This window comes from Bos taurus, chromosome 11, assembly GCF_002263795.3.
Source record: "Bos taurus isolate L1 Dominette 01449 registration number 42190680 breed Hereford chromosome 11, ARS-UCD2.0, whole genome shotgun sequence".
In the NCBI taxonomy this organism is placed as follows: Eukaryota; Metazoa; Chordata; class Mammalia; order Artiodactyla; family Bovidae; genus Bos; species Bos taurus.
This window is the reverse complement of record NC_037338.1, coordinates 72,322,163-72,336,898: the sequence shown is the minus strand read 5'-3', so window position 1 is coordinate 72,336,898 and position 14,736 is coordinate 72,322,163. Positions and strand designations below refer to the sequence as shown.

At 52.1% G+C, this 14,736-nt stretch overlaps 2 protein-coding genes across 13 annotated transcripts; both read right to left on the bottom strand.

The window, feature by feature from the left end:
• Positions 1–260: 260 nt before the first annotated feature.
• Positions 261–2,011, bottom strand: UCN (urocortin). Of its 2 annotated transcripts, XM_024998659.2 has the most exons (2): positions 1,089–2,011; positions 421–823 (listed from the first exon to the last, which is right to left on the bottom strand). In XM_024998659.2, the coding sequence occupies exon 2, from the start codon at positions 808–810 to the stop codon at positions 421–423; it is 390 nt and encodes a 129-aa protein (XP_024854427.1). In that variant the 5' UTR covers positions 811–823; positions 1,089–2,011.
• Positions 2,012–2,643: 632 nt separating this feature from the next.
• MPV17 (mitochondrial inner membrane protein MPV17) lies at positions 2,644–11,956 on the bottom strand. Of its 11 annotated transcripts, none has more exons than XM_059891075.1 (8): positions 11,926–11,956; positions 11,369–11,441; positions 10,633–10,724; positions 5,040–5,155; positions 4,730–4,832; positions 4,540–4,635; positions 3,950–4,002; positions 2,644–2,944 (listed from the first exon to the last, which is right to left on the bottom strand). In XM_059891075.1, the coding sequence occupies exons 4-8, from the start codon at positions 5,145–5,147 to the stop codon at positions 2,843–2,845; spliced, it is 462 nt and encodes a 153-aa protein (XP_059747058.1). In that variant the 5' UTR covers positions 5,148–5,155; positions 10,633–10,724; positions 11,369–11,441; positions 11,926–11,956; the 3' UTR covers positions 2,644–2,842.
• Positions 11,957–14,736: the final 2,780 nt, after the last annotated feature.

The window sequence follows — 14,736 nt, the reverse complement described above, 5'->3', positions numbered from 1 at the left end:
TTTTGGGGCACCTCCTTGATATTAGGCATGTATTCGCGAGCCCAGTGCCAAGAGAAGAGGGTCGGGGGTGGTGCGGCGACACTGGGTCTTGACTTCCTGGAGACTTGGAGACGATGGGGACCCCAGGACCCTGGCAGAAAGCGGTTCTCACGGAGCCCTCCCACAGCATTTGGTTCCCTCTCGCCGGCCTGGGAGACCCCACTTTCCCACGGGCTCACACCCTTCTGTGGCTCCCCGCGCCCCCATAACAGAGGCCAACTGCTCTTCAGCACTTTTATTAAAAACCGGTAACGCGGATCGTGCTCAGGGTATCCCTAGGCCGCTCTAGCCCTGCAGGACTTGGTCAGTTCCTGTCGCTCACGTCTCAACCCTGAGGTGGAGCATTGGGGGTCAAGATTCTCGGGGCCCCAGACCCGCTGATCACTTGCCCACCGAGTCGAATATGATGCGGTTCTGCTCGGCGCGCTCCCTCTGGCTCTGCGTCCGCGCGAGTTCCAGCAGGGTCCGTAGCAGGTGGAAGGTGAGGTCAATGGACAGGGGAGGGTCGTCCCGTCGCGGCCGCTCGCCTGCCGTCCCGGATCCCCATCGGCCCTGCTCCGCCCGGCGGCGCGGGAAGCGCTCTGCCAGCAGCAAGAGGAGCGCGCGGGCCCCGCCGCCGTGGTTCCGTGTCCCAGGGCTCCAGCGCAGCCTCGGATCTCGGACCCCGGCGGCCGCCGCCTCCTCCTCCGGGCTCCACTGGCTGCTTCCCGGGCGCAGCTGTGCCAGGAGCAGCAGCGCGGCCAGCAACGCCGCGCGTCCCGCCGTCTTCATGGTCCCGCCGGCCCTGGACACACAGGCGCAGCGCAGTGTGAGGTGCGCCTCGGGCAGTCTCAGGGGACGCCGCTCCCCTTCCCGAGCAAGTCCAGCGCCCCTGCCCGGCCCCTGCGACTGCCGTCCGGTGCTCACAGCCTTCCCACCAGCCCCAGCCGCTCCCAGTCCTGTGCCACCCTTTTCTCCCTCCCTGCCTCCCTCTTGGGGTGTCGCGTTGGGTGAGCTGAGCGCTGTCCTGGTGCTGAGGGAGTCTGGGCAGACGCGCAGAAGCCACTCACAGTTCGCAGGAGAGCAGAGCCTCTGCACCCTGCAGGATAGAGCTCCAGTCTCTGTCCCTCGGGGAGGGCTGAGGGCGCCTCGGGGAACACGGGGTCTGTCCCGGGACCTTCGCCAGCCTTATATAGCGCCAGAACAGCTCCGGCTGACGTCAGCGAGGAACATGCACTGATTGTAGAGCAATGACGGCCGCAACTCTGAGTCCGACCCTATGGCTGCGAGACCCCAGGAGCGCGCCAGAGGACACCAGACTTTGTGTCTCTGGAAATGACACCGGACTCAAGAGAAAGGGAAGCCTTCTTGGGCTTAAAGATTGCTCTGGGAGCCACGAGAGTCCTTCACTCACTTAGAACAGCCATCAGGGACTAGGGGGGGCGGCAAGTCCCCAGACTAGTCCAGATCTCCAGCCTTCTCTGGAACAGGAAAGGGAGGCAGGACTGTGGTGCTGTCCATGGTGCTGGCTTTGTGCTCAGCCTCTGAAAGGGGCCAGGGACCTTGGGGAAAATGCTGTGCTGCTCAGATCCAGTCCCTTGCCCCAGCTATCTGTTCTATAAATGAAGGCAATCAGGATGGCACTGCTGGCATTCAGCTACCACCATGGTACCCTACCCAAGAGACAGTTTGAGCTGCCAGGATTCTTGATCTTCTTCCAGCCCCAGGATCTAAATCCTAGGGCTGTTTGACTGACGCGCCAAAAACAGAGGGCCTCTCGAGTCGGGGTGCTTTCAGATAACAAAGGCTGGTCCATCTGCTTCTTGGTTTGCCTCAAAGCTGAAGTTTAGCCAAGTTAAATTTTCTCCTGGGAATCAAAGCAGCAATATTATTTTATCGCTGACCTCCAGGTTAAGATCACTGAGTAGGAAGTAAGAAAACTTGGTTTCTTAGTCTGTTTGAGCTGCTATAACAAAAATACCATAAGCTGGGTGGCTTATAAACGATAAGCATTTATTTCCTCACAGTTCTTGAGGCTGGGAAGTCCAAGATCACGGTGCCAGTAGGTTTACTGTCTGCTGAGGACCTGCTTCTTGCTGTCTCCTCAGGTGGCCTCTTTTGTAAGCATACAGATCCCACCAGGTCCCTACCCTCATGACCCAACCACTTCCCAAAGGTCTCACCTCTGATACCATCACCTTGGGCATTAGGTTTTCACCATATGAACTTGGGGAGATACAAACATTCAAATGATGATAGCACATGTTCGTGTTTCTACTCTGCTACTAACTCACACTGTGGACAGGTCACTTCACTTCTATGGACCTCAGTGTCCTCATCTGTAAAAGAAGATTGGGGTTTGGGGGTCTCCAGACTTCTTTCCAAACCCTGGAAAATGAGACTCCCCAGTCATTTTCTGCTGGGTCTTACTCATTGCCTCTGCAGCTTCCAGATTACCTACTTAGAAATATACTTACAGAGGCACCATATAAAGAGTTTGAGGGGATCTCCCCAAAATTGGAGCTGTACTGGGGCTGGGAAGGGTTAGGAAAACAGCTGTCTATGAAGAGTGGGAAAAAGTGGCATCTGCCAGGATGTGCGTATAATCTAAAGTTGACAAAATGATATGTTTCAACAAATATTTATGATGAATTTTTATGGTGGGTTTTAGCCATTTCAATAGGAGTCAGGTTACATTAAAGAGTGAAGTGGGCCATTTCAGGGTGCTAACCCCATTAAGTTCTGACCAGCCACCGAACCCTGGGAAGATCAATGTGCCCACTTTGAGGAGGTGGTCCAACCCTTCCAGGGTCAAGGTGCATCACTACAAGGCGGAAGTGATGGGGTGAAGCCGACTTAGAGCCGATGTGCCTTCCAGGACAGGTAGGAGTTCCAGATAACAGCAACACACTGGACCACAGCCAACCTAAGGAACAAGGATGGTGCCATGAAGAAGAGGAAGTATAAGGAGGAAGCCAAGGGGAGAGGAGGGAAAGGGCAGCAGACAAAGAGCGAATATCTCCAAGAGTGTCCAGATCTAGGTCTCCTTCCTTCAGCCCCATGGAGGGACGTGTGGCTCAGATGAGACGACAACCAGCTCAGGTGCTCGTGCTGGCCCAGAGCTCTGTCTCTTGGACAAGAGCCTCTAAGTTAACTGCCCCCAGCAGCCATCTTGCCGTGCATGGCTCCTTATCCATACTCCATCCAAGCTCCTTCTAAACACACGTTTGTCTTGTATAGCTGAGATCTCATCTTCCAAAAATGTGCTGCCTGCCATATAAAGCAGTACCTCCTTCTCTTTACTTTAAATATACTTCACTCTAGTTTCAAAGAGCATTTCCATGACTCTAAAGTTTGATTTGGTTCATAAGTCTGTATTCCTTTTAGTTATTCATGTCCATTCTGACCTTGTCTCCTCTGAAGAGTTTCATGATTTCCCCTGTTCCCAAAGCCCCCTCACCTCCAATAATTTTAATCACTCATCTTGTTTTCACTATATTTATTTTTACTGAGTTTTCAGCCACTACCCTGATTATTTAGGGTAAAACAATATTTTTCAGTGGGCTAACCTGACCATGTTCCTACTTGACTCTGGTCTACCTTTCTGCCTAACTTAGGCTATAGTACTGTCCCTACAGTCAGGCCATCAAAGGTAGAGAGCCCAGGTGGGATGGAGATGAGGGCTGTGGAGCAAGATCCTCCCTAGGAAGATGAGAGGTCAGCAGGCAGATGCTCTGGGACGTTCTATAACATACGAGATTCTGAACAAAGTGCTCAGGAGTCTGAGGAGCTCTGACCAGGGCAGGGTGTTCTGGGTGGGGGCGGGGGGGGGTGTTCTAAGGTAGTTCAAGGTTAAAAATGAGGATCACTTTGTCTCCAACTGTTCATAATATGCATCTTCCTTGAAGGGTGGGATGGGGATTTGCCATACCTGTAATGAAGAGGAACCAGGTAGAAGTTGGCCAACTGCACGGCAGGCCAGAGCTACGAGAGAGAGAAGGGAAAGGTTGGGGGGCTGCCTCCATCACCCAACGCCAGACTCACGGCCTTGCCTGGTCTGACTCCAGCTTCTTCAGACAGAAACACATGGCACTGGGTGAGTGCTTCCCTGATTATGGTGCCCACATGGGCATGAGGGAGTAATCCCGATGGAGGGATTTGTGTCAGGAGAACCCCTGATCCCTGGGCATTTCTGGACTCAAGAAAGCAGAAGAGGCAGCTGAGGTGCCAACTCTTACATAGTAGTTGGTGATGAGAGCATCAGGAAAGTCCTGAGGAGACAAGAGAAGGAACAAGTGAACACCGGCACTTCCGGGCACCTCAGACCTCCTGGTGCCAACTGCCAACTGGCATGAGTATCACACACAGATTTCTGCTCAGAGAAGACACCACTGCACCACAGCCTCCCAGCTCCTCTCCTCCAGAGCTGGGCTCTGCCTGCATCTCCACCCTGCCCTGCATCATTCCCCCAGGTCTGCCGGTCCACCAGCCAGAAAGCATCCCCACACCGGGCCAGCTCACCCGCTGGAGTTTGGCCCAGTTGTCCTGGGCTGACAGTCCATTGAGGGTCCCAACCAGTGGGAGGAAACAGCCCAGAAAACACGGGGCAAAACCCCCCTAGGGAAGAGAAATTAAAGTGCTGTGAGCTCCTAAATCCTCGCCCTCCTGCAACACAGCTCACCCTTCCCAAATCCCTTTGCCTTCCGCTCACCTGATCCAGCAGCATCTTCTTTAGTGCATCCACCTTGGTGGTGCCAGGAATGAGCCGGTCCAAAACTCTGTACCAGCCTCCTACCACAGGGCCCTGAAAGGAACTCCCAGAGAGGTGAACAGGGATGTGGAGGGGACACCAGGATTTTACATCACAAAGCTGCGCCCTCAAGTATTAGAAACCAACCCCCAGGGGGAGCAGACACTCAGGGCTGGCTTAGATGTGAGAGGGTCCAATGGAAACCAAAGGATGACAAGGAACTGAGACCACTGTCCAATCCACCGGCAGCCCTGCTGTTGGCAAAACTTACCACAAAGCCACAGCCCAAGGAGGCCATTGTCAGGGTCCGGCCAGCTTGGTGTGCCTGCAGACCTCGCCTCTCCACCAGCTGCTGTGAGATCACGTCACCCAGGCCCATCAGAGACCCTGTGTGGGGTACACAGGTGTCATCAGGACACCTCCCAGGGACAAGCTGCCATCCCAAGGAGGGAGGTAAGTCTACTGAATGAATGAGGCTCTGGCACTCGGAGGCCAAGGGCTTCAATCTGGGGGAAATGGCCAGTCCCTTCCCACTGCTTCTAGGATGGTGACACCTCCCCAAGGATGGTGACACTTCACATGTGTCCTGTTAGAAACTGGGATGAGCAGCCTGGAGCAGGCCAGGGCCAAGAACTCTGCAGTGAGCAGTGAAGGGAAGTTAGCCTCAGAAACCGCAGGTAGAGGAAGGAGAATCCGAGGTGCTGAGGGCTGAGAAGCACTGACTGTTGGAACTGGAAAAGCCTTCCAGATATTTTTGTGCAAACCCCTTATTCCAGAGGCTTGGAAATGAAGGCCTAGGAAGTGGCACATAGTAAGTGGCAGAGTCAAGAAGAACCAGGTGGCTTGATTTCCTAGATGGTATTCCTTCCAGAATGCTGTACTATGAACAGATCATGTGCAGAATGGTAAGGAATCCTGAGGATTTTTCTCCTCCACTGAAGGCAGGACCCTGGCCAATGTCCTTCATCTTGGTTTTGGGAGTTCTCTTTGTAGAGAATAGCAAGAATAACTCTTTCTAAAACTGAAGTACTCAAATGATCCCAGGCAGGGGATGACTGGCTGAGCTGCTAAGAGACCCTGCAAGGAAGGGTCTGGTCACCTCCCAGCACAGGCAGGTCGACCCAGACTTCCTATTCACAGGCTCAAACCGAGCTGCCAACAGGCATGAAGGCCATCTCTCCTCAGGTCTTTGCACCCACTTGCCCTCCCCTCACTTGCACAGACACCCAGCTCCAAGCAGCCCTAGTTGGACGCCTACACCCAGAAACCAAGACAGAAATCATCACTGTTTACAGAGCCCCCCCATCGGTGATGGTGGGTGATGGTTTATAGCAAACACACACTTCTAGGGCCACTTGCGAGCAACCGTATGACCTCCAGCTTGCCCGTCCATCTCACTGAGTAATGAGAGCCCCCTCCAGCCCCGCAGCCACCACTTTCCCTGTGCCCTCAATTAGCCTTGGGCAAACACATCCTCATCCTTCAACCCCACTCCTTGGCCCGGAGCTGGTGCTGACGTCTGTGCTGGCTGCATACTCACTGCTCCCCACCCCACGCACCCCCGGAACAGCCCTGCCCATGTAGCCTCGTCAGAGGCAGCTGAGTAAGGCTGAGAGCAGGGGCACCCACTGTGACCGAGGCTGCTGGCCTCAGCTGCTGGGACCCCAAGCATACCCATCAAGGCAGCCCTGCCTCTCCTCTCCCTGAAACTCCCGAAGTGGTAGAGGCTCTTCCCAAAACATGGCTAGCAGGGACAGAATCCTAGATGTGTTTGTTCTCTTATTCCTCACCACATCAAGCCTGGCAGGGACTCAGAAAATAGCCAAGGAGAAATGTCAAATGGACCACCCCAGACAACAGGACTGCCCTGGGAAGGACATGGAGAATGCTAAGTCTGGCCTGAAGGGTGCACAACAGCTCAAGGTGTGAGAAGCACTGGGGCTGAAGGTTTCTTCCCCTCCATGCAGTTAGCACTTAGCTCCCTGTCCCCTCTAACAACTTGGGGTCACCAGCTGAACACTAAGGGAGAGGAGGGAGCTGCTATGGCCACGTGACCCTGAAAAGGCCCAGGGAGGGTGGAACAGGAATAGAGTCGCTGCTTAAATAAAAGGACTAAAAGTTTGACATTCTACTCTGGCAAGATGTTTACAGTATACAAAGGACTCTCACACATTTAATCTTCACAAACGGTCTGGAAGATAGAGGTTACCTCTCCACTGAATGTCTTTGAGAGATGAGGCGACTTAGTAAGGAAGGGAGCTGGGGCCTGAACACAGGCCTCCTCTCAAGGGGAAATGGGAGGCCAGGAATTCCCAGCAGAGGCAGAGACCTGGGCTCAGATGCCAGTGGGCACAGAGAGGCTCCTGTGGCTTCGACTCACAGAAGCTTCCTGCCCAAACAAGGGCCCAAAGGCCCGCATATCAGACATTTCCTGGATTAACACACTTCCTGTCTGCTACTCCCCAGAATGTGATCACCTCCGCTTCTTGTCACCCTGTGGGGAGGGAAAGCAGCAATACCCTTGGGAAGGGAAGAGTCGCAAAGAGACATCCGTTTTCACTCTTTGTGGCTTACCACAGTCACACAACACGTTAAAGGCACAGCAGGAGTGAAAACCAAAGTCCCTGACTTGCAGCCAGGTCCCGGAAGCCTGCAGCCTTGGAGAGAAGTGGATTCCAGGCCCCCAAACCATGACCATCAGGCCTGAGATATTACCAAGTGAAAGGGCAGCAGCAGGAGTGAGGTGGTATAGAGCCTGTAGCCCTGTCTGTTCAGTCCATTTCAGACAGAACCATGCCCAGCTCCTTCTCTGCCTACAGATCATCAGGCCCCCTGGGCCAACAGCAGCTCTAGCACAGTCTAAGGCTCTGGTCTAAGCCTGCATTTCTGGTCCAAGTGATCGTGTGAGCAGGAAGGGCTGGCATTTCAGATTCCTCATCCCACCTTCCCCAACCCCAAACCCAAACAGACCCAAACCACCCTAGGCTCAGGGAGTCCTCTTGGACCCATTTGGTTGGTCTGGACCCTCCAGTGCTCTGGCTTCCCTTTCCTTGGATTTGTTTCAGGGGTATTGGAAATGGAGGCCTGCAGAGACATAATGCCTGAGCCCCGATGGGGCAGGACAAGGGGCTGCCGGGCAGTGATGCCCCAGTGCCAGGCTGGGCGCAGAGCCCAGCAGGCAGACGCTGGCGCGGCTGTGACATCATGCCCCTGGGTAGGTGCCAGTTCTCATGCCGTCACTCACCACCAGATTCAGCAGGGTGAGGGGGTAGGGGTTGGGAGAGCCTGCCTCTGAGCACAGATCTATCTGGGACCACTCTCTGCCAGGGAGTGGAAAAGCCCCAACTTCCCATGCCCACTTCCTAGGCACAGGTGGGGGTAAATTATCTACTTCCCCTGTTTTGTTCCTTTCCTGGCTTTTGTGTGTAGAATCTTAGATGCAGGAAACTAAAGTATGAATGGAAAATGAAGAAACCGAGGGGCAGGAAGTTGGAATGAGGAGCAGGAAGCTGTCCTTGACTATGAGAGGCCTGGGTTGGCAGGTGGAGCTGCTGGCAGGGGGCCCGAGGGCCGTCTCACTTCTCTCTAGGAGTCTCCAACAATTAAATAGCTGCCTGGGGTAGGGGCTTGGTCTGGCAGAGCCCCGAGGGAGCTGAAGCCCAGCAGCGAGAGGCCTGAGCCCTTCTCACTGCTAGAAAATAAGATAACATGGAGAGTTCCACAGCTTCTCAGGTACCTAAGCCCAGACCAAGCAGGGTTAGTGCCCTGGGGGCGCCCTGCTTCTAATGGCAGCTCTACCACTGACCACAAACCTAAACGCATGTCACTCCTCTCTCATGCCTCAGTTTCTTTCTTGGTTTCAGGGGCCGGGCTGAATGGTCTCTAATGTCCGCTGAGCTCGCACATTCAGACTCCAGGGAAACCAGTGTCTGCAGAAGCTTCCATAGCAGCACTAGAGTGGCCTGAGATGGATGGAGCGGGGCCCTGGGCCCACTGGAGGCTGGAAGGGCCCTCAAAAAAGGAGGGGAGAAGGCTGATTCAGACTCTGCCCTGGCTGCCCTGTTCCTGACTCTGACTTGGCCCATACTGGGTGTATCAGACACTTCTTTTGAACCAACTCAGATCTTTTTGATTCAATCATCTGTTTCAGTCACCACTGCAGTTCACCTGATGGGTCCTTGTCCTGAGACAAGGGGCTCACATCTGAGACAAGCCCCATACTTCGGGCAGAGCTACTGCTGGGGATCATCATGCCTGGGCAGTGTGGTAGAGCACAGAACACGGGCATCCATACTCCATGTGGCAAACCTCTGGCCAATGCAGGATGGAGCTGGTGGGTAAAGGTTTCTCCTTGTTTCCAGAAAAGACTATTCACCCACAGACCCTAAGAGGCATTTCAAAAGAGCCTCTCAGTCAGTTTTAAGGGGGTGAGTAGCCATGGGCCCTAAGCAATGTCCATTTGATAAAGCATCCTTATATTGACTGTCCCTTTTTCCCTTCTCCTCCCATGGGATTATTTCCTACCAAACTACCTGCCCTGAAGCTGCAGACTCTACTTTCTGGAGAACCAAGGTAGATGGCTATCCAAGTCCAACTTTATGGCAAGTGGAACAAACCCAACCCAAACACCACTACAAAAAGAAGAGCTTGTTGTGCTTGGCTTGCCAACACTCATATATAAAGGCCCAACTCCTGGAACCTTTTAAGTTTCTTGAACACTTTTTGATTTCTAAAGCCTTTTCACAGAGATAATCCCTACACTGACTTTGTGAGGTCATATAACTTAATTCAAATTCTAAATGAGGAAACGAAGGCTCAGAGAGGTTTATCATCTTGTCTTGATTCACAAAGCTAAGAGTTATGGCTCGGAGATTCAAATCTTGGTCTTTGAGCTCCAAGTCTGAAATCTCTATTCTGTTTTCCAGTGTGATGAGCTATCCCAAGGGACCTTAGGAACTACTGTGTTGGGATCTAAAAACAGCTCAGTGAGCTAAATCCACCTCCCCCCTTTATTTGCAGTTTGATTTGAATACACTGAGCTGCAGCGAAGGAAGATTCTGAAAGGTTTGGGAAAGTCTGAGAAAAGTGTTAACTAGAGGTTGCTTCAGGTTGAGATGTTGGTACAGCCTCAGGAAGATTGGGAGTGTGGAGCCCCAGGGCTCCAGCACCAACCACCAGTTCCCCCAGCTCGGCTACATAGCTGCACTTGGACCTCTTGGAGCTCTAGCTCCTACCTTGATCCACTGCAGATCCCTTGGGGAGGGAAACACAAGGACGGTCCTTCCCCTCCCTATTCCTGATGGCCACGAGGGAGAGAGGGAGAACCTTCCTTCCAGCAGTTAGGGTCCCCAAGGGAATCTGAGGCTGGGCAAAGGGCCCAGCGTGTCAGTTCCCATCACAGCCACCCAGTCCAGCATGAGTCACCGCATGCGCAGCCAGGTGAGTCATGCCGGCTGACGGACACTCCGAGGACAGGATGGAGGGTAGCTGGGCACAGGAGGCTGGAGAGGGGCCCAGGGAGGGGCAAGACTCCTTGGCCAGTCACTCAATGAAGCTTCTAGTGCTGACATGGGGCTATTCCAGTAGAAGGATTACTGTTGTACTCTGGCTTTCAGTAGGCCTCCCATCCCTCACCACTTTTAACAATCTTCCTCTCAGAAGCCCACAGTCCTCATTAGAATCTTGTTCTCTTCCTCTAAACACAGGCAAGACCTCACCATAGCCTTGTGACCCTTGCACTGCCTCGACAGTCACAGGCCTTCCAATCCCTCTCACTATAAAACAAAGCTTTATGACATCTCCTCTCATGGCAGCTAATCTGCAAAATAAAGATGATAACAAATACAGGTAAATCACTGGGTTACCTTTGTGAGGTCGCTACTCAATCACTGGATTTAGAGCAATAATAAATCCTCGATTAGTATATTGTTTGAGGATACATCCATAGACAGTAAAACTATAAGACAAGCAAAAGAACGATATTAAACAAAATTCAGGAAAAGTAATTATCTCTTGGGTGTATGAATTAAGGACAGGCATTCAAGGGGTCTCAAAACTGGGTACAGATTCAGGAGTTTTCAGTTTAGTTTTATTTAAATGCTACACACATATATCTTCATCATTCTTTTGTGTGTTAAGATATATTTTCCAATAAGAACAATACTAACAAAAATAAACTGGGGTAAGAGTCTGATTCCGGCATTTATTAGGTGTGGGATCTAACATGGACTTAAGTAATCTTAACACACTGACTTTATGTGTGTTGAAAGTGCTTTGCACACTGTGAATTGTTAAAGGAGCCTTTGTTACTGTTCGTTTTCTAAGTTAAGGGCTCCTGGGGCCAATGCCTTTGTCCTAAAGGGATGACCCTTCAGGTTTGTGAGGGCTTTCAGATCCTATGTTATAGCGAGGTCACCTATGCCTACTCCTTTCCTTATAAACAGCCTTGGGGACCCTCCCTCCAAAACAGACTGGGGTGAGAGCCAATCTTTCAAGGACGTTGAATAGAAGCAAGAAATGAGGGGAGGGAGTGTGTGCAGCAAGCTTCTGCCTCCCAAATCAGCCTGCTCTGGTATCACCTAGGTCCCACAGGACACTCACCAGCTGTCAGGACCTGTACCTTCCACGGGTGAGCAGTCAGAGCCCGCTGGTAGGCCCGCCAAAGTGCCATTTCCTGCCAAGCCGAGAGGAGAGGGAGGTCACTCCCACTGCCCCTCCTCACAGTTAAAGAGACTTTTGTTTCTCCCTTGTGCCCACTCCTTCACCTTCCCGCTCTAAAGGGGCAGAGGCTTCCTGGACAGCTTCCTGTCACAGGGGTCGCCTTTGACAATCGGCCAAGAGAAGAATCCCGGGGGCTGCCACCCTCCACCCCACCCCCATCCCTGGAGCAGAGCTATCTGTGGTCTCCGTCCGGACCACACAGGACACGTCTGCTCGGACTTTCACCCAGAGCCTTGTGGGTCCTCAGATTCAGACTTTTAGTTGGCACCAGCCCGCATCCTTCCAGAGCCTCGGCACCAGCCCGCATCCTTCCAGAGCCCAACTCCACGCCGGAAATAAACTCCCTGACTCCCTAAACCTGCAACGGTCCCACGCACCATGGGCGCTCGCGGGACACGTCTCTTTAAACCTGTGACCGAGGATCTGCAGCTACTCACCTGGGCGCGAGCGCGGCCTCTCCCACGTGACCTGAGTGCGCGGAGGGACTTCCGCCCCAAGTCCCGCCCTGTCCGCTCGGCTGACTGTTAGGCTTGCCCTGCGTCCAGGGCCAGAACAGGAGTGGACCCAGCCTCTGAAACCGCAGAAAGGGGTTCCTTCTGGTTCTGCGCCAGGTCTCGTTGCTGAGCCCGCTAGCCCACCAGGGTCCCTCTACCTCCTTCTGCCCCTTCTCTCCTCGGTGTCAGGGCCTCTTAACTTGAATTGACCCTCACCTTTCCCGTGTCCTGGAACTGGCCAAGGTTCAGACGTAGTTCTAGGTCTCAGGAATCAAGAGTTTGGAAACTTGCTAGCCGTAATTATATGTGCGTGTTACTTTTTGAAAAATGTAAGTTCTTCCTAGCCTCAACTGTGAGCTCCTGAATGGGTGGAACTGGGTCTTGTTTCGGGTTTGTCGTCCTCCTAGCCGACTAGTTCAATGTTTTGTCCACAATAGCCTTTAGAACGGAGAGGGCAATGGCAACCCACGCCAGTACTCTTGCCTGAAAAATCCCATGAACCGAGGAGCCTGGTAGGCTGCAGCCCATGGGGTCGCGAAGAGTCGGACAGGACTGAGCTACTTCACTTTCACTTTTCACTTTCATGCATTGGAGAAGGAAATGGCAACCCACTCCAGTGTTGTTGCCTGGAGAATCCCAGGGACGGCGGAGCCTGGTGGGCTGCCGTCTATGGGGTTGCACAGAATCGGACATGACTGAAGCGACTTAGCAGCAGCAGCAGCCTTTAGAAATGCTGCGTAAAGAGGACTCTTCCAGAACGTCAGGTTTAGGCGCTGGTTTCATAACTAAGCGGGCTTGCAGCCTTGGTCATCTCTAGACTTGAAGTTCCTCATCTGTGAAATGGTTTTCATACTGGGCTCCTCAGTTCAGTCGCTCAGTGGTGTCCGACTCTTTCCGACTCCATGGACTGCAGTACACCAGGCCTCCCTGTCCATCCACCAACTCGCAGAGTTTACTCAAACTTATGTCCATTGAGTTGGTGATGCTATCCAACCATCTCATCCTCTGTCAATCCGTTCTCCCGCCTTCAATCTTTCCCTGCATCAGGGTCTTTTCAAATGAATCAGCTCTTCGCATCAGGTGGCCAAAGTATTGGAGTTTCAGCTTCAGCATCAGTCCTTCCAATGAATATTCAGGACTGGTTTCCTTTAGGATGGACTGCTTGGATCTCCTTGCAATACATGGGCTCCTCAGTTTTAGGGATTTATAGATGTTTGGGGAGAGGGTTATCACAAGCTGTTCTTCATCTCAACTTTTAAAAATATGTATATATTTCTAAGGGCTTTCCTGATAGTTCAGTTGGTAAAGAATCTGTCTGCAATGCAGGAGACCCCAGTTCGATTCCTGAGTTGGGAAGATCCGCTGGAGAAGGGATAGGCTACCCACTCCAGTATTCTTGGGCTTCCCTTGTGGCTCAGCTGGTAAAAGAATCTGCCTGCAATGCAGGAGAACTGACTGGGTCTAATCCCTGGGTTGGGAAGATCCCCTGGAGAAGGGAAAGGCTACCCACATAAAAATATGTATATATTTCTAGAAAAACCCACATTTAAATAAGGAGGCCCACAACTACAAGTGTTTGGAAACCAATAGATTAGGTGATTTCCTAATCCATTTCCAGCTCTAACATTTGTAACAGTTTGTGAATATACTGCAACATTCTTTCTAGGGTAGTGGAAACTTTTGCAAGATCCCTGGCAGATGTCAGCCTGGCACCCTTTGCTTAATTATCCCCAGGGAGCTCACACTTCAGGAGGCAGCCTTGTCTGACTCAGGCTCTTTACCTGACTAGTTCCAGCCCCCCATTTACACAATTCCTGTATGATTAAGGCAGGGAGAATCCTATAAGAGATACTGGAGAAATGCAGTTAGGAAGCAAGAGAATTTGATATCACAAACTTTTAACTAAAGGTTTCTATACACAAAACACCATGCTAGAGTAAATTTACACTAGTAAATGTAATAGGAGACCAAATGTGCCAAATTGGAAAGTTGTAGTTTGAAGTCAGACTACCACCACTCAGCAGTTCTATGACGTTCTTCAGAATGCTTAAACTCTCAGAATCTTTGTCAAGTAAATTGGGGCAATGTTGACTTTTTAGGGTTAAATTAAGTAATATGTTAAAGTTCTTGAAAGTGCCCAATATATATTCCTTTAGCCTCCTTTCCTTCCTCTTGGGAACACATGGGAGAGGATAGATTTTACTGGAGAAATCTGGGAAGCCCTTTGGTGAAGGTTAGAATTTGCGCTGGGACCTTGAACAATGAACAGTACTTAGGTGGAGATGGTGGAAAAGGACGTTCCAGGAGGAGGGACTAGTAAGAGCAAAGGCACAAAGGAAGAATCGCACAGGAACCCATGGACGAGGAATGGTTGGAGGGGAGTGGCCTGGGGAGTAAATGGTTTATGGGAGAGAAAGCAAGCAAGGGCTGACAGCATTTTCCTGATTTTCTTTTGGAGGCTGAGATGAGGGCAGAACGGGCAGCAGGGGCAGGGCTGCCAATACCAGCCTACAGCCTCAATGACATGGGTCCCCAGGCCCCATCTTTCTACCACTGAAAGTGGGATTTCATGATGCAGTGCCAAGGGGCTGCTGTGTAGAATGAGCAAAGCAACACTGCAATGGAAAGCACTTCCCTACCAACTGTCACAAAAACAAACTGGCACAATCTGAGCTAGCACAATAGGATGGTGCAATACTTGGCACTGACGTGAGTTGTGGTCCCTCTGCTGCTAATGGTCTGGGTTGCCTCCAG